Raw genomic sequence first — 26,854 nt, 5'->3', positions numbered from 1 at the left:
CATTTAGTTCTAGTTGCGTATATCTTGGAAAGTTTTGGGGGGACCGTGAGACCGAAAAAGATGAAAAATACCTCGTGCGAGAAACACCAGGTCAAATATATATATAGTCACACGCAATTACCAGTTTTAATGAATGGTAACACAATAAGTTTGAAGTTACAAAGAAACAAAAGAATCCTAAATATTGCATGCTGGCAACACTCGACCTGAGAGAAACGTAGCTAGCAAAATACTTAAAAACATATGTCGTATAAATTACATACATCTAAAAACGAAGTTAAAAATGATCAGTATTTTAAATCGAAGCTGCAGTCCGATAAAAACCAGCACAGAATTTACAAAACATAATTTAAAAAACAAATTTTTTATATTCATAATTGGTTGGTAAGATGTTCGACGACTTGAAATCATAATGATTACATGAGTACATTTACCCGTTTCAACCTGTTAGTACAAGATCTGAGAAAAAGAATTTAATTTCTCTGTTGTATAGAGAAATGTGGTAATTTTTTATAATTTTCCAAAATACCAGCAAGTCCTGTTTCATCTATAATATTGTAGTTATCGATATCGGAGTGATTTTGTCATTATCGATAGTCAGAAAATTGATTTCTAAAAAAAAAAAGAAAAATTACTTGTTTTGGTTTTCTCGAACTTATAATGATTGAATCTTACGGTAATGTTGTGGCTGAGAGTCTGGAGTTTATGCAGAATTTATGCAACAAGCTTGAAGGTAAATACAAACAGTATTTTATTTAATTAGAGTTAAAAACTATTAGACATTAATTTCAGGTCTAAAATGGTATAAACTTGTTTTGTAGGGTTATGTGTGTTCAGTGGGGTCAATCCATTTGAAGTGTTGCAAAAAGATGGTTGCTTTACCAATTAAAAAAACATTTTTAATGAAACTTGGCCACTTGTTTCCTACATGTCTGAGGACTTAAAAAGTATTTTTTATTTAAGTAGTTTACCTGTGGCGGCCATTTTTGTTACAGCGCGCACACATATTTTTGTGATTGTAAGAGTTTACAAAATAAAATCATAACTAAAAAACTATTGGTCCTGCAAGGATGAAACAGTAATCATATTTTCTCAAAGTAAAAGATTGCCCCAACGGTTTATTTACCTATTTTTGTATCAGAAAATTACCAATAAAGTTGAACATGAAAATTAGTGAAATTTCACTTAGATATTTTTTTCAAGAAGCAGGGATGGCATACAGTTTGAATTATTTTTTTATATATAGGTGTATGTTAGTAGTTAACCCATAAATTTTTATGAATTTTTGAAAACTAATTTAAAAAAAAAAAACACTTTTCTTTTCAAATAACTGTAATGGGACTGGTGATAAAAATCTCAAATTTGCACGAGTTATGTTTTTGTAGATGTTTATGTCAAATAAAAAAGTTTCTTGTGTATTGTACTAATAAAAAAGTTATAACCTCCCAAAAATCTTGAAAAACCTCATAAAAGCGATACCATTTTGACTCAGTAAATGTGCTCCAAGGGGGGTTTTCTTTCATCTTCGAATTTTACATTTTTATATTTAGCCTGTATGTTGTTGAAGTTGACGTTTTCAATATTTAAAAAAAAAATATTAATGATTGGTCGTAATTTAATGATAACTTAACCAATACAATTTTGATTCAAAAATGCATGTGAAAGTTAGATTTCAATGAGTAGCTTACATCTTTTTTCAAGAATTCATTTTTATTTTTATACTGGTTTATTTTTGTAAACACTATTGAAGAAAAAATAAATAAATTAGGTTGATCCACAGAAGTGCTATTCGGCTTCATTGGATCATCCCATGGGAAAAATACCTGAGATGGTGTGGTAGGAACAACAGAACAAGAGGTGGCAAAGGCCATTACTAAACTCGTATCGTTTACTAAACGATACTAAATGTTGATGAAATGTATTCATTTTGTAATCACAAACTGAATAACTTGTAAGTATTTTTTGATTAAATCAGATGAGATAGCTAAGTTTTCAGAAACTCTAAAAAACCGTTTTGACTGCTGTGAAAGAGTTGTTGGTACTAGTTACTACAAGTATGTTAATGTTTCAGAAGGCATTGTAAGATGTTACTTTACTTCAGACTCCAAGGACTATGAAGACCATTCTGTGTCAAGTATTGTACCACTTTCAAAGACTCAATTGCTTGTGTGTATGACGATCAGTGGTGAATAGAAGTGATAGATATTAGGCTTGAAAATTACCCAGCTGGACCATGTACATCATTTCAAAAGTCTCAACAAGACAAAGTGTGGGTACCGATCTGCAAAGTCCTGAAAAAGTTGTTGACGTCATCACTTGAACTAACTACAGTGACTGGTCGTTCTCAGAGAATTATCAGAAGAGACAGCTGTTGGTTAACCACACTAAATAATAATAAACTTTCATTGCTACAAAATCAGGCCATTTCGTCGAAGAATAATTAAAATTTTGCTACAATTTATTTTTTCTTATTAGTGTTTACAAAAATAAACTAATATAAAAATAAAAATCAATTCTTGAAAAAAAAATGTAAGCTACTCATTGAAATCTTAAGGTTTCGCAAGGTTTTATATGCATTTTTTAATCAAAATTATATTAGGATACTGGTATTGGTTAAGTTATCATTAAATTACAACCTGTCATTAATAATTAAAAAAAAAAAAATTAAAGATATGAAAACATCATCTTCAACAACAGAGGAGTTAAATATAAAAAAATGTAAAATTTGAAGAGACAAGAAACCTCCTTGGAGCACTTATTCTGAGTCAAGATGATATCGCTTGTAAGAGGTTTTTCATGATTTTTGAGAGGTTATAACTTTTTTATTATTACAATACACAAGAAAATTTTTTATTTGCCATAAACACCTACAAAAACATTGTAAGATGTGCAAATTTGAGATTTTTACCATCAGTCCCTTCAGAATTATTTGAAGCGAAATTTGATTTTTTTTTTAAATTAGTTTTCAAAAATTAATAAAATTTTAGGGGTAAGTATGTCACCATTAATATTATTGATGGTAAAACTACTAACATATACCTACATGTAAAAAAATAATTCAAGCTGTGTATGTCATCCCTGCTTCTTGAAAAAAATTACCTAAAGTGAAATTTCACTGATTTTCATGTTCAACTTTATTGGTAATTTTCTCTTAGAAAAATAGGTAAAGAAATCAGTGGACCAATCTTTTACTTTGAGAAAATATTACTGTTGTTTCATCCTTGCAGGACCAATAATTTTTTAGTTATGACTTTTTTCCTTAAACTCTTACAATCACAAAAATATGTGTGCGCACCGTAACAAAAATGGCTGTCACAGGAAAACTGCTTAAATAAAAAATAAAACTTTTAAAGTCTTGAGACAAGTAGGAAAGAAGTGGGTAATTTTCAACTTTTTTTTTAATTGATCAAGGAACCACCCTTTGATCACTTCAAATGGATTGATGCAGTGTGAGTGTGTTAAGTGTTTTAAGATTTCTCTTTTAATCTTTATTTTGATTGACCTTGTTTAATCAGAAATAGGTATGAAGAATTTCTTCAGTTATAATTTGTCATAACTCTTTTTTGTTCAATATTTATACGTCCACATGCATGATTCATAGTTAGAAAACAAGTGGAGTGAACTACTGTAATATGAAGTATTTCTACAAGCTGCAGTATAATACTAAATGATCATATGTCGCAAGTAAAATTGAAATATGGTGTGAAAACATGTATTTTAACTTTATTTTTTAACCTTTCCCTTCAAAACAATCTGTAATAATTTTTTGTACCTTTCTGGCAACATTGTAAAACATCATCTTGTCATATAAATTTTTACTTTTTGTAAAGAAAACTCCCTTTTTGTTGATATATAGAAAACCAAATAAGCTAGAAAGAAGTTATCATTTCATTTCAGTAAAATAAGAATTTGATTTTGCTTTAATAATGTACCTGCTTTACCAAGTATTGGTAGGTATAAGTCTGTTTAGAATTAACAAAAAATGCAAATGCGAGAGCATGCTCAGTGAGATTTTTTTTAGAAGCAAAAGAAAGAACTGTGCAAGATATTTTTATAAAAACACCATTGTAGAAGAAGCAGTGAGCAAGAATAATTTTGGTGTATCAATAGAATTAAAAAAGACAGTTATTTCCTTGTGATTTTAAAATGTAAAATAATACAAAGAAGATAAAAAATCAAACTTTAAAAAGAAAGTCTAGTATTCAGACTCCTGGACACTAGATTTTACATATCATAACTTTGGAAGAAATAAATTTGAAAAATCAAAAGAAAAACCAGAACATTAATAATTCATTAACTTTCCCCTAAAAGTTTTTTTTTACTTTTCCTCATTAATTTGGCTGTAAGTATTTTCTTTAATTTTGCTTTAAACTTGTAATGATATATGTAATAAATTAGTTGAAATTATATTTTATTGCCCTTCTAATATAAATTATACATTGATCATTTTTTAATAAGTAGAGAACATGTAGACATTTCAGAGAATATATATTTTTTAAATTAAAAAGTTGTGTGTGTACTGTCTTATGTATCAAAATCTTGGATCCTTAATCTGTGTTAGGGTTTTTATGAATGTTTTCCTTTTATAATTATTGAAGTATTTAATTAATTCAGGTAACTGCGTGTTAAATCAACCCAGTTTTATTACATTTTTTACCTCAATTTAATGAACTTTGGCATATAGTTGGTTCCTATGTAGACTAAGTAAAATTCCAAATTTTATTATATTATACAAACTCATTTTGAAAATATGGCTGTGAAACGTTTTCAGAAATTGCTTAAAATAGCACAACCCAAATTCGTTAAATATTAATAGCTTCTCTCCTAGTTAAGTTAAAAACTGGGAATGGTGTTATCTTGTAGCTTTTTAAATTCCTTTTTCATATGACATATAACATGCTATAGATTGTCATGAAATGTAGATTTCTAATTTCCAAAAAAAATTAATATTTTGGAAAAAACACATTCTCAAAGTTTTTAATAAAATTATGGTACATAGTCTATATTGTTAAACAATATACAAAGTTTGAAAGTGGCAGGATAGTGGGTTCATTGTCAAAATAATTTAAAACAAAGTTAGTTTAAGCCAAAATTTCAACCTTTGTCTAAATTAAACACAGAAGTAAACAAAATATATAATAATATTAAATAAAAATTTGTAAAATGGATTAAAATTATTTTCAATTAATCTTAGTAATTGTATTTACATAGTGCTTTATAGTTTAAAACCGAATTAAGCCTACAACTGTAATTGTTCATCGAAAGTAACTAGTTAGTGCTTCATTGCTCTGCAAAATTTCATCCTTAGATAGAACATAACTTCTTCCTGTTGGAGTTATTGAATCTACAGACATAGGATATCTGTGAAAGTTATCCACAGAACATTAGGCCGTCTTGGGTAGCAAAATGATGGTGATGGTCCTTGTGAGTGCAGGAATGTAACTTTTAGTTCATCTAGCTCTTCATTTTTTCCATTACGTAAGCAAGCCACCAATTTTCATCACAGACAACCGTCATGTTACCATTGCAGTCTCCTAATTTCAGTTTGTCTATTGACCTTGAAACAGATACCAGAGAAGAGTGAATAGTTTCTGAAAAAAGTTTTACTCAATTTATTTAGTCTTCCAGCAACAGATATGAATGCATGATATTGTTGGGTTCCTTTGATTGTTAAGGCTTCGTTAAAACAGTCTTTCAAAAATATCTCTGATAACTCATAGTCTTCTTGAGTACTATATGTAAAACTTATTCCAGATACATTGATGACTGCTCATTCATACAAATCATGACGAGTCAGGATTTGTTTTTCAAAGGGCCATTGCAAACTAACTCTAGCTGCAAGTCTTTTTACTGTTCCACCAACTCCATCGAGTGGCCCTTTGCCATGAGCTGTGGCAGAAAAGTACCATTCGGCTTTAATGCCAAAATCTTGCTAATGGTGGCACAAGTTGCAGAAATTCATGTTCTTGTACACACCCATCAGAAATATAGATCTATTTTGGGATCTTTTCAAACAGCGCATATTTTTAAAAATCAATACAGTACAAGAGCAATAAATAGTTAATAAAACAAACTTTGTATATTACATACAAAATGAATATTTTCAACTATAATACAGGGACACCACTTCTTATAAATCTGAACAGCATCGACTTCAGCTGGAGACTGACAGAGTAGGACTGGGTGGTGGGGGATGATCCTGTCTTAACCTGTTAAAGATTGCACTGACTTTGTTTTAAATTATTTTAACAATGAACCCATTTTCCTCCCATTTTTAAACTTTGTAGATAGTTTATTAACAGTAATGTAAGCTATTTACCATATTTTTTTTTTTTAATTTTGAAAGTGCACTTTTCCAAAACTTGAAAATTAAAATTTTAGTTGGAAACTGCAAAAGTATTTTTCAAGACAACCCATAGCATGTTAATGTCATCTAAAAAGGAATTTAAAAATCTACAAAATGACACCATTCCCATGTTTTTAATTTAATTAAGAGAGGAGATATTAATAATTTAAGAATTTACTATTATACAATTTTTGAAAACTTTGCATAGTCATTTTTTCAAAATGGGTGTGTATAAATATAATAAAAATTGGCATTTTTCTTAGTCTGTATGGGAACTACCTATAAAAATTTCATTAAATTCTAAGATGGTGAAGTAAAATGGGTATGTTGATTTGACATAGAATCATCTGTTTAGATTTCTTAGAAGAGCAGCATCTCATTTGAGATTTGTAATACAAAAATAAAAAGGTTTATTTCAAGATAATCGTCTACTTTAGGAAAAAATACAAAGTTAGTAACAATGTGATAATGTTTAATAAAAATTTACTCCTTTTTAGGGGCTGAAGGAAATGAAAATTCCTTGGAGAACTTTGACTTGGGAAAATTCTGGGTTTCATTAAGTAAGTAACTTAATTAGTATAGTCTACCAATATGTATTACTTATTTATAATTTTATTGAATAATAAAAATCACAGTACTCCTTTTAAATAACTGAAATATGTTTCCATAAGATCTTTTGTGATCTACAAGGTGTGGCTATTAAATAACGAGACTAATGCTGTAAAATATTTTATTTTAAATTTATACATATTTAGTTATTATCCCCTGTTTTGTTCGAAACAGTGTTGGAAGTCTTCTTCTGTGAGCTCTTTTCATGACGCATGCTGCTTTTTCTTTCACAGGCTTCAACAGTCTGAAAATGTTCCTTTTAATGCAGATTTGACATTGGGAAACAGATAAAAGTAACATGGTGCCAGTTCAGGCGAATAAGGCGGATGGTCTAACACTGCGATGTTATACTTGGCTAGAAATGTCTTGGCAGACAATGCAGTGTGAGCCGGTACATTGTCCTGATGAAGAACCCATGACTTGTTCTTCCACAATTCAGGTCGTCTTTTTCTTATTTTTTCACAGAGTTGAAAAATAAGAAATATAATAATGTTGATTAATAGTTGGACCTTCAGGAACCCAGTGAAGGTACACAATCCCATGAATATCGAAAAAACAATCATCATCGCTTTGAATTTTGGTCATCATCTTTAATGTCTTTTCAGCCATCTTGGAAACACTTAAACTATTCAAAAACCCATGCATGTGATAAACATTCATTGCCATATACTTTTTTTAATAAAAGATAAGTTTCAATAGTAGTTTTTCCAAATTTCATATGAAATTTCACAACAATTCTTTGCTTTAATAAAACACTTAAAATTTTTTCGGCAAAACAAAAAAAAGAGATATTACCAAAACGAAGGGCACAGCTGGACTAATATGTGTACTACAGAAACTGGAGTGGCAACAATCGAAAGAGAAGGCTTCATGCTACACAGATGTTGGTTGTACGCATTTGGTGCATGCACAATTCTTCTGTAGCAGCATTAGTCTGATTATTTAATAGTCACACTTCATATAATCCACAAAAGATGATGTTAATTATCTGCTTTTACTCATCTTACTATGATTAGAGACCAATTTAGTGTATTCATTTGTGTGATTTTGCTAGACTTAGAATGACTGTAAATTTCACACCTTTCAATTATAAGTTAATGAGAAATATTGTAGTGAATATCTTTGTCTGTGTGTCTTGTTTCAAGGAAATTTATAATGGTTGATTTTGATTTTGGGATTTATGCTAAAGAAGTGTGTTCATTGTATCTGTAGATGAATGTGTCCAGTTTGTCCAATGGATTAGTTACACTAAATGCATTTAGTAACTAAATATGTACATGTATAATATGTGTTACTAAATATGTATATGTAACTAAATATCTTAGTTACATTGTATATGCATATAATTAGAATCAACCTTTGCTAGTCATGAACTCAACTAACTCACTCAATATAGAATTTGTATTCATACAAAATTGTACAAAAAAACCATCTAAATTGAGAGAAACATTATTTGACCACCTACTTAATGTGTTTCCTAACCACTTTAAGACCAGTTCTGTCTGCAGTTCCATAGGAAGAGACTGTGTGATACTCTCAAACAAAAGTATATTGCCAGGTGTTTTAACAGTCTTGATTTTTGTTATTTACAATAATATAAATATTATTTTTTTATTATTCTATGAATAAAAGTGCATAGTATTGGTAAGTTGTAACTGAATATAATGCTAAAAATAAAGTAAAATATGCTTTTTATTTTCATTTCCAGTTGAGTGAATGTTGGATTACTTCATTGCATGTAAATGAATGAGACTTCCTTTGAATTAGATTTTTAACTGTAGATTCAAAAATAAGAATTCTCTAGAAAATTCACCTGTTATATTGCACTGTAAAATATTGTAATTTTGATTACACATGTGTTTCAGATTCAGTTGTTCAGAGAATATCTACAGATGTTACCAAATTGAGTTTAATTTTATCAAAACCTCCTTATCCAACGGCAGGTGAATTAAGTTCATTATTGCAACCTATTCAGATGCAACATAATCAGCTTTCATCCTTATTCTTTACATTACCTAAAGAACTTGGTCTTGTACTACGATCAGAAGTGACTACAGCTGTAACACGGATCACAAAAGCCACTTATGATTTTATTAAATATCTTGGCCAGTTTACTTCGCAAAGGTAAACATTAATTTTTTGAATGCTTTTATATACACTTGTTTAACTATTGGAAAAATAATTGTGTACCGTCCCATGATGTTTTACAAAATACACTGATATGATATTTCGAGTGATTCACTGGTTGGAAACCACTCATTTTACAACATTATAAAAAATAGAACTTTGAAAATTGAGTAGGTTTTTATAAATTACTAGTGAAATTTTTGGGCAAAAGCCCCAGTGTTCACAAATTAATGATTAATTTGTAATTTCAGGGAAAACTGATATTTTACTCCTACCTGTGAATCCAAGAATCATGAAATTAATACGGTAATTTCTCATGTTCATTTAACTTCCCTTACTATTACAAATTTGAATTGAAAATTAAAATCCTGAAAGAATGTTATAAAAAATATTTTAAGGAAATCTTTTACTTATATCACTACCAATACAACTTTTAAAGAACTTTTTGAAAATGATCTCCTCGTGTACAATTATGCTTGTTGTAGCATGTCAAAAAGGATTCTACTTGGTTTAGTGATTCAGATCCTTTTAATTTCATTTTGTATAACATTCTTAAACTGGAGATGTACAAGTTGATAGCTGACTTAATTATAACCAATTTTAATGCAGTTGATTGTGACATCTGTCAGTTGAAAATTGGTAAGTTTCCATTGAGCTTACTACTAATTTGATTTGTTCACACATGGTTTTTGTGGATAGCTATTAATTAGAGAATAATATATACGTATGCATTTTAAGTACTATAACCACATTGGTTGTAGGTGACTTGACATTACTAGTCAGTGTTGAAAATAACGTATTATTGTCATCAATAACAAGAATTTCTACACCAGGCCTACTAAGAAAAGTGAAGTGTAAAATTGTATCTTGTTGCCTTTTTCACTGAGCCAAGTTTATTGTTCCATATCAATCATACTTAAATGTAGTTGATATTCAGACCTATAAATGACACCTTTCACTGTTCACTACAAGGACTAACTATATTATTTACATCTTACTCGTAGAAAAAGCAACTTACTGATACCTTTTATACTTTAAGTGTGTCTTTGCTGTAAAAAGACTTAGACAGATGATGATAAGCAACAAATTAATTTTTGTTCAGAACATTGGATAATATAATCTGATTCAACATAGTAGGTGAAAAAATTTGTAGCATAATTATTATTTACTTATGATGATAGGTATCAGTTTTCTTTTTTTTTTTGTCTTCAGTCATTTAACTGGTTTGATACCGCTGATTTGATGCATTCCTGCTAGACCAAAGGCCAAGTGAAAGAAACAGTTACCTTTCTAGTCCCCAAAGTAATGATATTTCAAATTGGTCAGCAAGGATCGAAACGCAGTCCACAATTACGTCTATTTTTTTGGTCTTCAGTAATTTTGGTTCTCCAAGATTCCCTATCTAGTGCCAGTCATTTCATTTCGGTATACCCCCTACATCCTCCATTCCTAACAATTTATTTTACATATTCGAAGCGTTGCCTGCCTGCACAATTTTTCCCTTCTACCTGCTCCTCTAATATCAAAGCGACAATAAATGGGGTAAAACACCGACACCCCTTTCTGAGTGTAGTGAAAATCAAACTATCTGACACATCACAGAAGTTTGCCCTAGGACAGCTTATGAAGGGAATCCTGATGGCGACTCCAGAATCGATAGCATATAGAGGGTGATTCAAAGAAACGGGAAATTTAAAAAAATTAAATAACGTTAATGAAAATTTTTTTTTAGAAAATGAATTTTATTTCATGTAATTGTACAAATGTTGCCATTTTAGGATACATACATTTTAGTTTATTTTTTAAAGATGACATCTTCCAGGTGACCTCCTCTTCTACGTAAACACTCACGAAGTCTCTTCGTTAAATTGTTCATGGTTTGACGTAACATCTCAACTGGAATTTCCGCAATTGCTTCTTGGATCTTTGCCTTCAGTTCTTCCGTTGTAGCAGGTCTACTTTGGAACACTTTGCTTTTAAGGTGACCCCACAAAAAGTAATCGCAAGCTGAGAGATCAGGCGATCTGGGAGGCCATCTAATGTCACCATTTTGTGAAATGACACGTTATCCAAACAATCGGCGTACAGCTGCCATCGATATTCGTGCAGTATGTGACGTTGCTCTGTCTTGTTGAAACCAGGCTGTGTTAAGAATTGGTGGAAATCTCTTTTGTTGTTCCACAACAAAGGTTTCAAGCATGGCTACATAACAAGCTGGCGTCACTGTAATCGCAAGACCGTTGTCATACGCAAAAAAATAAGGGCCTATAACACCGTAAGATGACATAGCACACCACACGGTCACTTTCTGGCTGTGCAACGGACGCTGGTGTAGCTGCGTAGGATTTTCTTGTGCCCAGTATCTGAAATTTTGCTTGTTAACAAATCCACTGAAGTGGAAATGCGCTTCATCTGACATCCACAGTTCGTGAACAAACTCTTCGTTATCATTTATCTTCTGAAGCATTACATTACAGAATTGTGCTAGCACAACCGCATCGTTCCGTTTCAGTTCCTGGACGATCTGCAACTTGTTTGGGTGGATTTGCAAGTCCTTCACTAACATTCTTCGAACACTTGAACTATGCAATTGTAAAGATGCTGAGAGATGACGGATTAACCGATGTGGTCTTTGTGTGACAGCATCTTGTAAAGCACGAACATTCTGTGGTGTACGGACGGTTCGCTCACGGCCTGGAGGTTTCTTTTTCATTGCTGAACCAGTTCCTCAAAATTAGATATCCATGATGTAATTGCATGTGCTGATGGAACACGGTCGTGCCGTCCCATATTAAAATGATGGCGAAATTCTCTACGTGCTCCCTCCACACTGTCATTGTTTTTGTAAAACGCTTTGATAGCAAATGCACGTTGCGCACTACTCCAAGGATCCATGACAACTAAATGGCAGGTTAGGTTAGAGAGGCTGGCGCCACTTATCAAGTGGTACCAATCGCCCACAGCTACCAACACAACTTTCAAAATTTCCCATTTCTTTGAATCACCAGTTTGTTAAATCTTTGTTTGTAATTTTGACTGTAATTGGTGTTATATTTTAGTGCCATACGCTAAATAAATAAATAAAGCGACTGACTATTCCAGGATGCCTTAATATGTGGCCTATAAGTCTGTCATCTTTTTACAATATTTTTCCAAATACTTCTTTCTTCAATTTGCCGCAACACCTCTTCATTTGTCACTTTATCCTCCCATCTGATTTTTAACATTCTCCCATAGCACCACATTTCAAAAGATTCTAATCTTTTCTTCTAAGGTACTCCGATCTTCCAAGTTTCACTTCCATATAAAGCTGTGCTCCAAACATATACATCAAAAATATACTTTCAAAAATCTTTTCCTGATGTTTAAATTAATTTTTAATGTAAACAAATTATATTTCTGACTGAAGGCTTGTTTTGCCTGTGCTATTAGGCATTTTATATCGCTTCTGCTTCGTGCATCTTTATTAATTCTATATCCCAAATAACATAATTCTTCTACCTCTGTAATCTTTTCTCTTTCTATTTTTATATTCAGTGGTCCATCTACTTTATTTCTACTACATTTCATTACTTTCGTTTTGTTCTTGTTTATTTTCATGTGGTAGTTCTTGCGTAGGACTTCATCCATGCCGTTCACTGTTTTTTCTAATTCTTTTTTACACTCAGCTAGAATTACTATATCGTCAGCAAACCATAGCACCTTTATCTTTTCACCTCGCACAGTTACTCCAGATCAAAACTGTTCTTTAACGTCATTAACTGCTAGTTCTATGTAAAGATTAAAAAGTAATGGGGTTGAGGAATATCCTTGTCAGACTCCCTTTTTTATTACAGCTCCTTTCTCACGTACTTCAATTATAACTGTTGTTGTTTGGTTTCTGTAAATGTTAGCAATTTTTCTTCAATCTCTGTACTTGAACCCTAACCTTTTTAAAATGCTGAACATTTTATTCCAGTTTACTTTATTAAATGCCTTTTCTAGTTCTATAAATGCCAAGTACGTTGGTTTGTTTTCTTTAATTTTCCTTCTACTATTAATCTGAGTGCTAAAATTGCTTCCCTTGTCCCTATACTTTTCCTGAAACGAAATTCTCCTAACACTTCTTCCACTCTCCTCTCAATTCTTCTGTATAGAATACTAGTTAAAATTTTTGATGTATGAGTAGTTTAATTGTTCTCTGTTCTTCACATTTATCTGCTCCTTCTTTCTTTGGTGTCATGACAGTAACACTCTTTTTGTAGTTTGATGGAACTTCACCTTTTTTGTAAATATTATATATCAGTTTGTTTAATTAATCTGCCTATTGCTTCCTCACCTGCACTGCACACTAATCCTGCAGGTATCTCATGAGTCTTTATGCTATTCAAATTTTTTAATGCTCTATTCAGATTTTAGTATTGTATCACCCTTTTCATCCTCTTCTTCCTCTATAATAACAGTTTTTAATTCATTTCCTCTGTATAACTCTTCAATATATTTCACCCACCTATCAACCTTTCCTTTTGTATTATAAATTGGTGTACTATCTTTGTTTAACACATTATTAGATTTTAATTTATGTTCCACAATATTTTCCTTAACTTTCCTGTATGCTTCATCTATCTTACCAATGATTATTTTTATTTCCACTTCTGAACACATTATTTTAATTCACTCTTCTTTCGCTAGTTTGCAATTCCTATTTATAGTATTTCTTAATCGTTGATAGTTCCTTTTACTCTCTTCATAGTTGCATTCTTATATTTTCTACGTTCATCCATCAGCAGCAATATATTCTCAACGTTTTCTACCAGTTCTCTTTGTTTCGCCTGTGTTCACTTCTACTGATTTAAGAATTTCCCTTTTAACATTCTCCCATTCTTCTTCTACATTTTCTGCCATCATTTTAATCAGTTCTCTTGTGATGTCCTCCTCAAAATTCTTCTTTACCTCTTCTTCCTCAAGCTTCTCTAAACTCCACCAATTCATCTGACACCTTTTCTTCAGAATTTTAAACCTCAATCTACATTTCATTATTACTAAATTATGTTCACTATCAATGTCTGCTCCAAGGTAAGCTTCGCAGTCGACAAGTTGATTTCTAAATCTTTGCTTAATCATGATTTAATGTATCTGATACCTTTAACCTGGCTTTATCCATGTTTATTCTTCTATTCTATTATGATTTTAAACTGGGCGTTGGCAATTACTAAATTTTACTTTGTGCAAAACTATAAGTTGGTCTACTCTTTCATTCCTTTTGCCCAGCCCGTATTCACCCACAATATTTCCTTCCTTGCCTTTTCCAATGCTTGTATTCCAATCTATTATTAAATTATTAAATTTTCATCAAATTTTTTCAATTTTTCGTAACTGGTGTTATTTGACACCAGTTAATAATACTAAAATCACCTGACCAAAAGTTGTTTTCCTCTTCCCACTAAACCTTGCTAATTCCTACTACATTTATATTTAATCTACCAATTTTCCTCTTTAAATTTTCTAACCTACCAAACCATTTTTACTTTTAACATTCCATGCTCTGACTTGTAGAGTGTTATTCTTTAATTTTTTGGTGACCCCTTCCTTAGCAGTCTCTACCTGGAGATCCGAACGGGGGGCTAGTTTACTTCTGGAAGATTTTACCAAGGAAGACCTCCATCTTTGTTACATGAAAATGCAGAGAGCTACATTTTCTTGGAAAAATAAACAGCTATAGTTTTCCATTGCTTTCAGTTGCGCAGTACTTAAAAGATTGAGTGATGTTGATATGGCCATTTAAGTCCTCCTGACCTACACCCTTAACAACTACTGATAGAGCTGCTGCCCTCTTTCAGGAATCATTCCTTAGTCTGGCTTTCAACAGATACCTCTCTGATGTGGTTGCACCTTCGGTCTAGCTACTCTGTATCAGTGAGCAATACTTCTCACCATTGGCAAGGTCTCATGGTTCATAGGAGGGAGTTTTCTAATAATGTAATTAGTACTGAGCAATGGTGATGCAGATAAATATTTGATGTCCTATTTATAGTGTGCATGCAAATAAGCACTGATAAAAAACATAAAAAGCAAGGCTGAAGTAGACTCAGTGACTTTTACACATGTATAAGTGTAGTTTGCAAAAAAGAACACTTTTGGTTGGTAGAAACTTATCCATATACCACATATCAATGAACAGATAATAAGTTTTATTAAAGTATATATAGTTCCATGCATTTTGCTGAATTTGCTGTAATAGTTTTATGATGTTTTGATTATTCTGGTTTTACAAAAAAATAAAAAAGAATTAATCTTCAAACTGTTTAGTTCCAATATTTTTAGAGCTAATTTTTAAATTTTTGATGCAATTAAATCAGAGTGTAAGATATAAAAATAAATTTAATAAGGCCTATTATAGTGAACTTCTCATTTTCTCTACAATTGTGCTTTCTTAACCATTTTTATTCACCTGTTCCTTTTTCAAGTACATGTTTGATAATTTCCTACGAGTATCTATGTGTAGTTTGAGTTACAAGTAGTATCACATTATCATAGCTGCCATTGTTGCTTGTGATGTGATTTTAATTCAGTTAAAGTTTTAAACAAATGTAAAAAGGGCACTGGGAAAGTTTTGAAATATATTAACTAAATATTAATTAAATATATTAACATAGTGCCCTGATGTTTTTGTCTTATTGTGGGTCTCTTTCTCTTGGAGCACTATTCCAACGCTGTTCATGATACATTGTTCTTCTAAATAGTCACTAAAAATTGGGCCTTGCAAGTCCCTGAAGACTGTCAACCTCACTTTACTGGCTGATGCCTGAGCTTCTAATTTTTTTTTTTTTGTGAATCCAGATATTTTCGCTCAAAACTTTGCTGTCTGGATTTGGGCTTGAAATGATGTATCCACGTTTCATCACAGGTTATTATACGATCTAGAAAGTGTTTACCTTCTGCTTCAAATCATTCTTTGAGCTCAGAACAAATGCCAATCCAGGTGTCTTTATGGGCTTGAGTCAACTTTCTTGGAACTCATCTCAAACACGTTTTGTGATAATTCAGCACATCATGAATGGTTGAATGCCAAGTTCCAACAATAATATTACATAAACTAGCAATTTGGGAAATTTTGACTCGCCTGTCTGGCGAATAAGATCATTTATGTGATTTTACAGCATGGTAGCTGAAACTTCAGCTGGTCTACCAGATTGATGGAGATCAGTCACATTTGTTCTGCCCGAATTGAACTGTTCCACCCACTTTATACATTACTGCGGTTTAAACATTTTTCACTGTACTATTTCAACATTCTTGAGTAAATTTCTGCCAGTTTCACACCTTCCGATAGCAAAATTCTTATCACTGAACGTTGCTGTTCCAACGTACACGTTTCAAGCAGAGCTGACATTCTGAAATCAACAAAAGAGGTTATAGATGATTTATGATTGAACAGGTGATTAAATGTGCTCTCAAGGTTGCGAACTTGACCCTGAAAAAGTTTCATTGTCATAGAATGAACCGTTTTTTTCCCTACATCAGTTTATCTTATTGAACAACCTGCTTGTATATATAAAATTGAAATGTAAAAATGAATCCCATATGCAAAACCACTTAGAAAGAAATTGTGTAATATTTCTGATATCTTCTGGCAGCATTTTCACTTAAGTCTGTCAGTGGATCATTTTTAAATCTGTTTTTGTTTTTATAAATGAAGTCACATTTAGTTGTGCTGGTCAACAAGTTTAAGAAGGAAAAAATATCCATATTTTTCTTCAAATGTTTTAATTTTCTGTTCTGTTTATCAAATAAATTTATAATTTATACAGAAATTGTCAGGAACAGTTGTTACGATTAACTGGAGTTGTTTGGGAAGCACGTGAAGATATTGGTAAATTACCAGTTGATAATAGAGCAGCTGTTCTTCAGATTTTGGAAGCGGAGGAAGATTTAGTGTTAGATGCACTGGACGAGATCCAGGAGGTAATTAATTTAACTAATAAATATATTATATATTTGTTATACAAGTTTTTTAATTGGTTACACAGTACGTCTGAAAATATCCTGAACTAAATTTCTGTAGCTGATGCAAGTAGCACCATCTCTCGGACAACCAAGGAACTATGTAGTACGATGTCTGATGAGTGTGTGTACAAAATTTCATCGTGTTTTGTCACTCCAGTCTCAAATTATATTTGGCTGCATTTCATTCCACACTTCTTGAATGAAGAACAAAAGTCAGGTGCGTCTTTCTTGCACTCAAGACTGTTGAAACTGCCGATAGCAACCCAAATTTTCTGCAAGCAATTGTAACTGGGGATGAAAGCTGGTGCTTCATGTATGATCCGCAAACACAGCATCAATCCACTGCCTTGTTGAGTCCTGGAGCACAAAGACTGGTGAAAGTCAGGCAGCAAAAATCAACAGTGAAAATGATGTTGATTGCATTCTTCGACTCAAAAGGGCCTGATTCATCATGAATTTGTCCCAACTGGTCAAACTGTGAATTCTAAATTCTATTTGGAGGTAATGAAGTGCCTGATGCTTTGCATTCGTCATCGGGATCCAAGCAGTTGTACTCTCTTGCACGACAACCCTCCAGCACAAGTGGCAACAGTTTTAACTCATTAATATGCTGCAAATGAAATCAGTCTTATCTCACCTGCTCTATTCAAGTGAATTTGCTCCAGCAGACTATTTTCTGTTCCTGAAACTCAAGGTGAAGATGAAAGGCTGCTTTTTCAATGACATTCAGGCCATCCAAAGGGCTTGCACCTGATGGGCTCTACCAGCACTGCAACGAGTATATAACTAGGAAAGGGTTTGGTGTAGAGCGCTGATGTGAGTAAATTTGTTTATTTTTAAGTCTATATTTTTATTTAGTTAGGAACTTTTCAGACATACTGTGTAACTTTGGTCATTAGCGCAGCTTACACAGAAACTGTACCCAACTACAGTTAATGTATGGGAATCAACTTTATTAAATTTATTGTTGGAATTATGTTCATATTTAATTTTCCAAATGCTACACCCTGAAACTTTTTAGGTATGAGGAAAGATCTATATATTTTATGATATATGTTTCAAGATTACTAGTAAAGTCATGTATTGTGTAGTTTATATCATTAATCTTAGATTTTTTTATAATTAACCAGTACAGCATGCATGAAAATTTGAATTTCATTAAAAATGCCAGGCCTTGAATGGGATTGCCCTCTTCGGTTTTAAGCGTTTCAGTTCTCATTAGATTGTCCTCAGATTTAGCTACTCAAAAAATGTAAGGTATTTCAGATCAAATCAAATTGCAGTTGTGATTTAATTATCACATTATACTGTTAAGTAGTATCAGTATGCAATGTCCAGTTAATATGTATGGTCCAATTGTATGTATCGTTTGAGTACAAACAGAAATGAACTGTTAAAATTTTCATAATATGTGTATAAAAATTAGTTTATCTTTGGTTTTACATTTTTTTAATGCTTTTAAAAACATAAAAAAATGGTCAATTTAATGCATTAAATAGTACCATTTACACTATTTCAGTAGTATTTTTTTTAGGTAAATCAGAAAAAGACCCTGTTTTTTATAGTTCTGATTCTGACTATGATTAATTTGGTTGATACAACTTATAAAATCTATAATCAAAGTACTTCAAATATTGAAATATTTGTCTTAAGAGTTTTAAGTGAATCTGCCAAATTTCTGATTACTTCATTTTCAAGATAATTATTCTCGAACTAATATATACCTAATGTTAAATCTGACAATAGGCTATAGTTGGAAATAATTTTTGTTGATATTTTTTATGTGGTTTATAATTCATCTGTTATATTCTTTTAAAGCTGTAATCTTGCACTCAGTTTATTTAAACAAAAAAAATTGAATTAATTTTTATAAAATTAATAAGCAGGTACTTTTTTCAACTCAATAAATGTGTATAGAATTAGATGTAACGGCTTCAAAATGTCATTTAATTTTTTTATTGTAACTTGCTTTTATAAAAAAGTATTTTTACTTATTTATTTTTCTTTTTAATATTTATCAAAAAACTGGCAAAGTATTGCATAATTTTCCCAACTTCACCCTTGACTGATTTGCTGAAGAAAGAAATTTTTCTAATCAAAACCACTTTTTTTGACATGAAATTAATTTAAAAAATTAATTAGGTCTCAAAATATTAAACTATTTTTTATAAGAAAACATTTTAATTAAATCTTGTACTTAAACATTAAATTAGCTTAATGAAAAAAACTAATAAAATGTGAAATTGGTACTGTCTTACCCATTTTTCTGTCGGAGTGCCTAAAACAACATGATTAAGATCTCATGCACAGAAATACGTGGGCATAATTTGGCCCTTAATGGTTAAAGTGGTTTAGAAATATTAAGCATAATCTAAAAAACAATTAATTTGGGTATGCCTGAATTACCTTGTCAGATGGGACCAAAATTAAACAAGTTAAAACTTATTAGATAAATATTTCATCAAAGTTTCATGAGTTATTATTCATTTTGAAATTATATAATAAAAATTCTATAAAACAGTTAAGCTTATATTATATTCGCACCCCTAAATTCAATTGACCTAAAATTTCAGTACTGTAAATGACTTAAATATTACTACTATTTCTGTACCTAATTTCAAGTTTATGATGCCAAACTCAAAAAGTTGAAATTTTAAAATGACAATTTTAATTTTTTGAAATTTTTAATACTCCTTCCCCTTGCTGTTTAAATTAAAAATTGAATGGCATATATTTATTTATGCCATTGACATTTTTTGTGAACTTTAATTTTGAGTAAATGTTGTTATATTTTTATTACTGATGCTGCTTTTTATTATATATTTGTTTCTTATTTAGGTTGTTTCATCAGAGAAAGAAAGTCGAGAAATTGGTGGTGATATAGAATTAATATGGAATAATGAAGAGTTAGAATTGGTTCAAGAGTGTGTATCATTAGTTAAAACAAGCAGAGCACTGTGTCAGAAATTGAAAACTTCTGTTCAAAATCATGGAAAATGCCAGACTGGGCATCAGGCAATGCAACTTGATGATATCTCTGAGTCTATTAAAAAACTGAGTCCAGCTGTTGATGATTTTATTTCTTCTATGTATCCACCATGTAGCATTAATAATATTCGATCTAATGTAAGTGTGTTATTTGTGTCATATTTTAATTTATAATAATTTACTTAGTTTTAATAAATTAAAGGTTCTACTATTTATAAGTATACTAATTTAATTAAATTTGTTTATCAAATAAGCAGTCAAGTATGTAATTTATTTTTTTTAAATTGATATTGCCTTGTGTTATCAGTTGGACAAAAGGTATGAACCATGTAATTCTTACAAGTACAATTTATTTTTTCTTTATATCTTTTACAAAATAAGTAAATTTTATTTACCAAATAATATTTCTAATGCTATTACAAAATTTACACTAATTAATGAAAATAATACAAAATTACCAAGCAATTACGACAGTGAAATTATAATTACAAAATCAATAATAAACTTTATACAAAAATTATTTACATCAACTATTTACAAAGACAAATTAGCTTATACTTTTACCAATGTATAAATTATACTTCCCTTCTATACTTACTGGTAGAACTGTTGCATTTTTATTTCAAGACCACTTGTGACATGTTCTTCAATCATGTGCTGTGACTGTTATTACACATTCACTTCAATTGTTATTGTCACTTACTTTCTCCACACTGGTCCTTGCTTGTATTTATAAGACTTTTTTTGTTTAACCTTTGGGATCACCGTTTAGGTATTGCTTCAGAGGATGAGATGAATGATTTGTAGTGTGTGTGAAAATGCCATGCCTGACCAGGATTTGAACCTGGGACCTCCACATGAAAGGCTAAAACACTACCACTCGTGCCATGGAGGTCGGCTGGATCTAGGACATTTTTTTCTCTGTTTAGCCTCCAGGAATCACCGACAGGTATTACTTCAGAAGATGATATGTATGAGTGTAAGTGAATTGTAGTCTTGTACACTCCCAAGTCGACCATTTCTGAGATGTGTGGTTAATTGAAATCCAACCACCAAATAAACACCGGTGTCCATGATCTGGTATTCATATAAAAGTAACTGCCTTTACTAGGATTTTGGGTTTAGGACTTGTCCTGATGTAACAACACCCAATCCATCTTCTTGTTCATTCAAACGTAATGGTTTCAAAACATTTATTGTCTCAACTATTATTTTGTTTAACAGAATTCTCTTAATCTTGTTTCTCTCTGACTTGTCTACTATGATCAAAATTATTTTCTTGTTTATTTACATTCTACATTTTCTTTCTTTTTTGAGATCTATGCATCACAATATGAACAAAGATGTGATTGTATTAAGTGTCACAATTGAAAATTCCTTTTTGGCATGCTGGAAGGTGGAGATAGATTTCACTAGTACCTTTGTAAGGAATAAAAAAATGTCCACCTTAAAGTTAAGAAAAACTTCAAATTTACTCACTATGACAATGGTTGCATGGGAAAAAAGTTTCACTGTTTAGCATATGACAAGCCCCATCTTCTTACAATTCCAGCAACATTTTGGTCATACCAAAAATTGTTTCAGACTAAAGTTTTAGGTAATGTTTAGAGGACTAACGACCTCTAAACCAACTTTAAACTGATTCGATACTGTGTCTATAAGGGAGGTATGTTTTTTGTCTTCGAAACCCCATTTTTTCCACCCCCTGGGCCAGTGGTTGGTAATATCAAAAACTTTACTTAGATAATTTTTAGGCCCTTATCCAAAGAATAACAGTTTAAACAAATTTGATGTTTTACTAAGAAAGTTATAGCAATATTTTGTTGTTTTTTTTAGAAAAAGTCCCCCCTCATGGTCCAATTTTGCCCATTAACAAACTCAACTGAGATTTTGGGTCGTTATATTTTATAATCAGTTTGAAAGTGATTGGTGCAAAATTATAGCAGTTCACAAGAAAGTGAAATATATATATATATATAAATGTATATATAAACTTTTGAACTGATGGGGGATTTGCGAAGATATGCCAAAATTTTCTGGAGTTGAATCATGGTACCATTACAATAGATAGCTTTCTTATGAAATGTATCTAAAAACTGATTGCCTTGTAAAAATTTTACTATGTGAATCCTTAAATAAAGAAAATTGAGTTACTGTGAACACTTGTTCTGTATGTATTGTTATTCCAGTTTATTTCAAGAAATCCTAGAGGAGCTCCAAAAATAATGGAAAAAAGTATCCCATTTTTTGTCGTGAGTGGAGTTTAAGAGGCAAATATGTTTTTTGAAACTTGTAAAATGATTGCTTTCAATGTGATATCACTTAAAAAACAATTGCTGTTCTGGTCTCTTGGAAGGATGAAAGTTTTTTCCCAGTAATCATAGTTCTTGACATAAATTAAAAGTGATTGAAAATCTATTTTCTACTGAAAACCCTGTAAATAAATACAATTTTACTTATCAAATGTATAAAAACAATTGATTTTTTTTTGCATTTATAATATCTCGCCATCTAAATACATTACCTGCCTTCTATTAACCAATATACCATTTTTAAAGTTATTTTATCTTTGTTAGCTGTCTTATAGTGATACAGTTTTGCTTAAGCACTTCATAAGTCATTTTAATAATGTGAAGTTACTACTCAGTCTTGAAAATTTGGAACTTATCTGTTAATGTAGAAAACTTTGTGCAACTGTCAAAACACTTATTGCTCCAAATGAGTATATCTGCCAAAATAATTATAGAATGATTGTATTTCACCAACATTGTTGTTTAAGATTGCATCAAATTTGTGAGTGATAAAAAAGTTTCCAGTCATAAACTGTGAAAAAGAATAGCTTACCTAGTAGCTTCCAATCCTAATATACTTCAGATAGTTCCCTTACGACCATGCACGTGATGTGAACATTTTTCATAGTCTTGTTTTGGAATGGCTACCAGTTGTGCTGTTGTATTCATCATTATGTCTTCGCGGGTGTCAAATTAAAACCCTCAGTGGCATCTTCAACTTGGAGAAACAATCAGGAATCACAAAGAGCCATATTTAATGAATAGAGTAGGAAATCTGAGGCCTTCTGTGCTTGACTAAGAAATCTTGGCTTAAGCAAATCCTTGGGCATCACCAAGATTTTGACAGTACTTTGTACAGTAACATTGTTCAATGTGTTTTTTCATTATGCATAAATAAAAAATCTGTAGAGTAACTTTTACATAACATTCACAGCCATTGTGGGTGCAAAAGTTACCCAACAGCCATTGTTGGATAACTTTTGCGCTCCATGAGATTACTGAAAAATATGATTGCATACTAAATACTAATGGTGTGCTCTTTTAACTTTCATTCAGATACTGTTGAGAAAAAATATGGATGAATACTTTTAAAATAGGTCTCATATGTGTTGTTTTAAAGTTAAGAGTTCATATTAGAGATTAGTTGTGAAATTCATAAATACTAACTACATTGTTTGCTATATTTACTCACAAACACAAATTCTTATGGACATGAACTTAATATGACATTGCAAACAATACCAGAATCATTACTTATGAGAATTATATATTGAAATTGTTTAAGATACTGCATTTCTAATGAAGGAAAAACTGGTGGGAAGGTAGAAAAATAGTTGAGATTAATTAAACTGTATTCTCCAAACAAGAAAACCAAGGTGGAGCTCTGTAGCTCTTAGCAGTTAGTATTCAATTCAGGGTGTTTACAATGAGTCTGCCCAATGTTTTCTTAGCCAAACTAACTGTTCATCATTTTGAGTTAAAAAAAAAAAAAAATATGGTAGGTGTTAAAATGCTGTATTCCAGTTCACGTATGGGATACCAGATGACAGAAATAGAACAAGAAGGATTTTGCAATTTCATGGACCTGGATACCAGGGTACATATGCAGACTATTGAAAGATCCTTAAAATAAAATTTACCTTGAGCCATGAGATACCATGTGTAGATTAATTTCATAGAATTTGGTTCCCATTATCAGAATACATATCCATTTTATATATTGTCCTTTACTACTAGTTTATTTTTTTTATGTGTTAAGCTATATCCTTTCTTAGGATTTTGTAGAATAAAATTAGAATGGGCCTTGTACACTTCTCTCACTCATGTGAGTTTAAATGCTATAACATTAGCCATAAAAAATACCAACAGCATCAAAGTAAGCATTTAGCATTTAACATTGATCGTCTATTGGAAAATTGTTTATTGAATATAGTTTTGGCCATTGGCATTTTAACTTGCTTCACACTATTGAATTACCAGGTTACTATCCCTAGAGGCATACGAAGTATTGTGGAACTATCAGTTATAAATGTATGCTGTAATTGTTTATTGAATATAGTTTTGGCCATTGGCATTTTAACTTGCTTCACACTATTGAATTACCAGGTTACTATCCCTAGAGGCATACGAAGTATTGTGGAACTATCAGTTATAAATGTATGCTGTTTATATCTTATTCATGACCTTTTCTTTTCTATAACAGGCAGTCATATGTATACTGATAAAAGCACTGCTATAAGAACAGAAGATAATTTGCACCTATTCATTGAACTGCAAATTATAAAGATATTCAATGTGCAACTAATCCAATTTTGACAGTTTTTATTTTTGCCTAATAGTAGACTTTAAAAGTTATTAATATTTTTATTTAAAATGCAGTTGGGAATGAGTTATGTATTTGTTTAATGTATATGTATTTGTTTCAGGCTGTTGCACTCAGTAATGTAATGGAGAGTTTGTTGAATCAAGCTAAAAATAGTCATTTTGTACCTCAAGAAGAACAGCAATGGGTTAACTTTTTATCTTTGGCTACAACACATAATTGCAATAAAGTACAACCTTCAACAACAAATGATTCATACAGTCCTTTAATTATATTAAAGGACCTTTCTTTAAAGTATGCTTAAGTATAATGTGATAAAATTTTTATTAAAGTATAGTTGTTACTGACTGCTGATTAGTTTATCTGCTTTCCCATATTCCTTTACATAATATTTACAATTATTATTTGAAAGTAAAGATTTACTGCCACACAGCAAGAAGCTGTTAGCTTGAAATTTCCGAGTTATTTCCTTTTCTTAACTAAATTAGAGCAGTATGCAAATCGAAGTATTTATAGCTTTACTTCAACTAGTGCCTAGATCTTGCAGCATTGCTCTATTAAACAGCATATATGTAGAAATTGTAGACCTACTATTACATGTTGGTTCGTTTAGTGACTGATTAACAATTCTGTATTACAACCATTGAAATATATATATATGTGATAACTCTCATCACTTCACAACACAGTAGGTACCACCAGTTTACAAATGTCTTGCATATCTATCTGTATTTAGCTCTGTTTTGGTAAAGCAATGATCAGTAACATATGGAAAGCTGTCAGAGCCTGCTTTGAGCTGTGAGTAGTTTTTATGAGCATCTTCTGTTGTGGTCATTCAACTGTTAGGTTGTGATATGATATATTTGCTATATGATATAGCATGTTATGTAAAAAAGACACAGATTTGTAGAAATTGATTTTGAGAATGAGGAAGAATAACATTCATTTATTACTGATGAACTCTTTCCAAAAGTTGAACAGAATGTCCAATAAATGTTGTTTCGTAGTTTTTGAACAAGCAGATGAAATTTCCTAAATTTGAAACTGGCTTCACAAAATCATAGGAGATAAAACTGAGTGCTTAAATTCTCTGCTTATTTTTGTTCTGAGTCCTGTAGTTCTGATTGTTTTTATACCCTTATGAGGAGATTTCATTATTGCTACTTGAATATTGTGCACAAAATCTATACTAAAACTGATTTGTTCCTTTCAATTTGGTGATACACAGAATAATGAAATCATTTATGTAACATTTGCTATGTAACATCATGTATGCTATTTGCTAGTGAAAGTGTGACCTCTAGATATAAAGGACTGGAATAGACTTCAAAAAACAAAGCTTAACATTGATTGACTGGAACAGGAAAATATTAGGTAAGGAATGAGCGAGTTCTTATAGCCATTTTAGGAGATGGGTGGAAGAATCCTTACATCCAAGATCAAGAAGGAGTCTGAAAAAAAATAAAAATGCATCAAAAAATGAACTTTAGCTCTTTTCATCTTCCTTCCTTCTACATAAAACTGCTTACCATTTTCACTTTGAAGATTTCTGTGGGGATGTAGAAATGAAATTTTGTAGCGTATTAGAAATGCCATGCCTATTTTATTTTTATGTTTTTTCTTTTTTATTTATTTATATTTCTTATACCTAATTTCTTTTGTTTATGAACTGGTAATTTAATTATGCATGCATATGTTTTCAGATAGTGATCTGCATTCCAAACTCGTAAAATGTGATGTTCATACCAACATATTTTATAACTATAGTAATTAAATAAAAGAATGATTTGATTTTTGGCGAGTGTTAAGTAACCTGACAATTTGTATTTATATAGAAAGAAAGTGTGATTCTGTAAATTTTAATAAATAATGACATTTTTTGAAGATCAGTTGTTTTTTTATCATGTCATAAGTGGTGCATGCAAGATGAGTTCTTGTTTATGGCTTCTGTGTCTTAAGAAGCCATGTATTGGAATGTATTTTTATACACTCCCCCCCCCCCCAGCCCACAAGTATATATAGTGGAACATGTATGTTCGGGTGGATTGAAAAAGTTTTCTGTTGTTTTCTTAAGTGAAGATAACAACAGAAAACTTTTTACACAACTATACATCAGCTTGCCAAAGATGCATCTTCACTCTACCACACAAGGTCTGTATAAATTTGAACATCATTACACCCTGA

At 31.2% G+C, this 26,854-nt stretch overlaps 1 protein-coding gene across 1 annotated transcript; it reads left to right on the top strand.

Moving 5' to 3' along the window:
* The first annotated feature begins 578 nt into the window (after window positions 1–578).
* Window positions 579–26,554, top strand: LOC142319479 (cyclin-D1-binding protein 1 homolog). Its single transcript, XM_075356805.1, has 7 exons — window positions 579–733; window positions 6,844–6,906; window positions 8,821–9,079; window positions 16,873–17,026; window positions 19,907–20,194; window positions 24,774–24,964; window positions 26,374–26,554. The coding sequence occupies exons 1-7, from the start codon at window positions 661–663 to the stop codon at window positions 26,375–26,377; spliced, it is 1,032 nt and encodes a 343-aa protein (XP_075212920.1). The 5' UTR covers window positions 579–660; the 3' UTR covers window positions 26,378–26,554.
* The last annotated feature ends 300 nt before the right edge of the window (window positions 26,555–26,854 follow it).

Source organism: Lycorma delicatula, chromosome 2 (genome assembly GCF_047948215.1).
Source record: "Lycorma delicatula isolate Av1 chromosome 2, ASM4794821v1, whole genome shotgun sequence".
Lineage (NCBI taxonomy): Eukaryota > Metazoa > Arthropoda > Insecta > Hemiptera > Fulgoridae > Lycorma > Lycorma delicatula.
The sequence above is the reverse complement of the archived record's forward strand: the minus strand, read 5'-3'. Positions and strand labels throughout refer to the sequence as shown.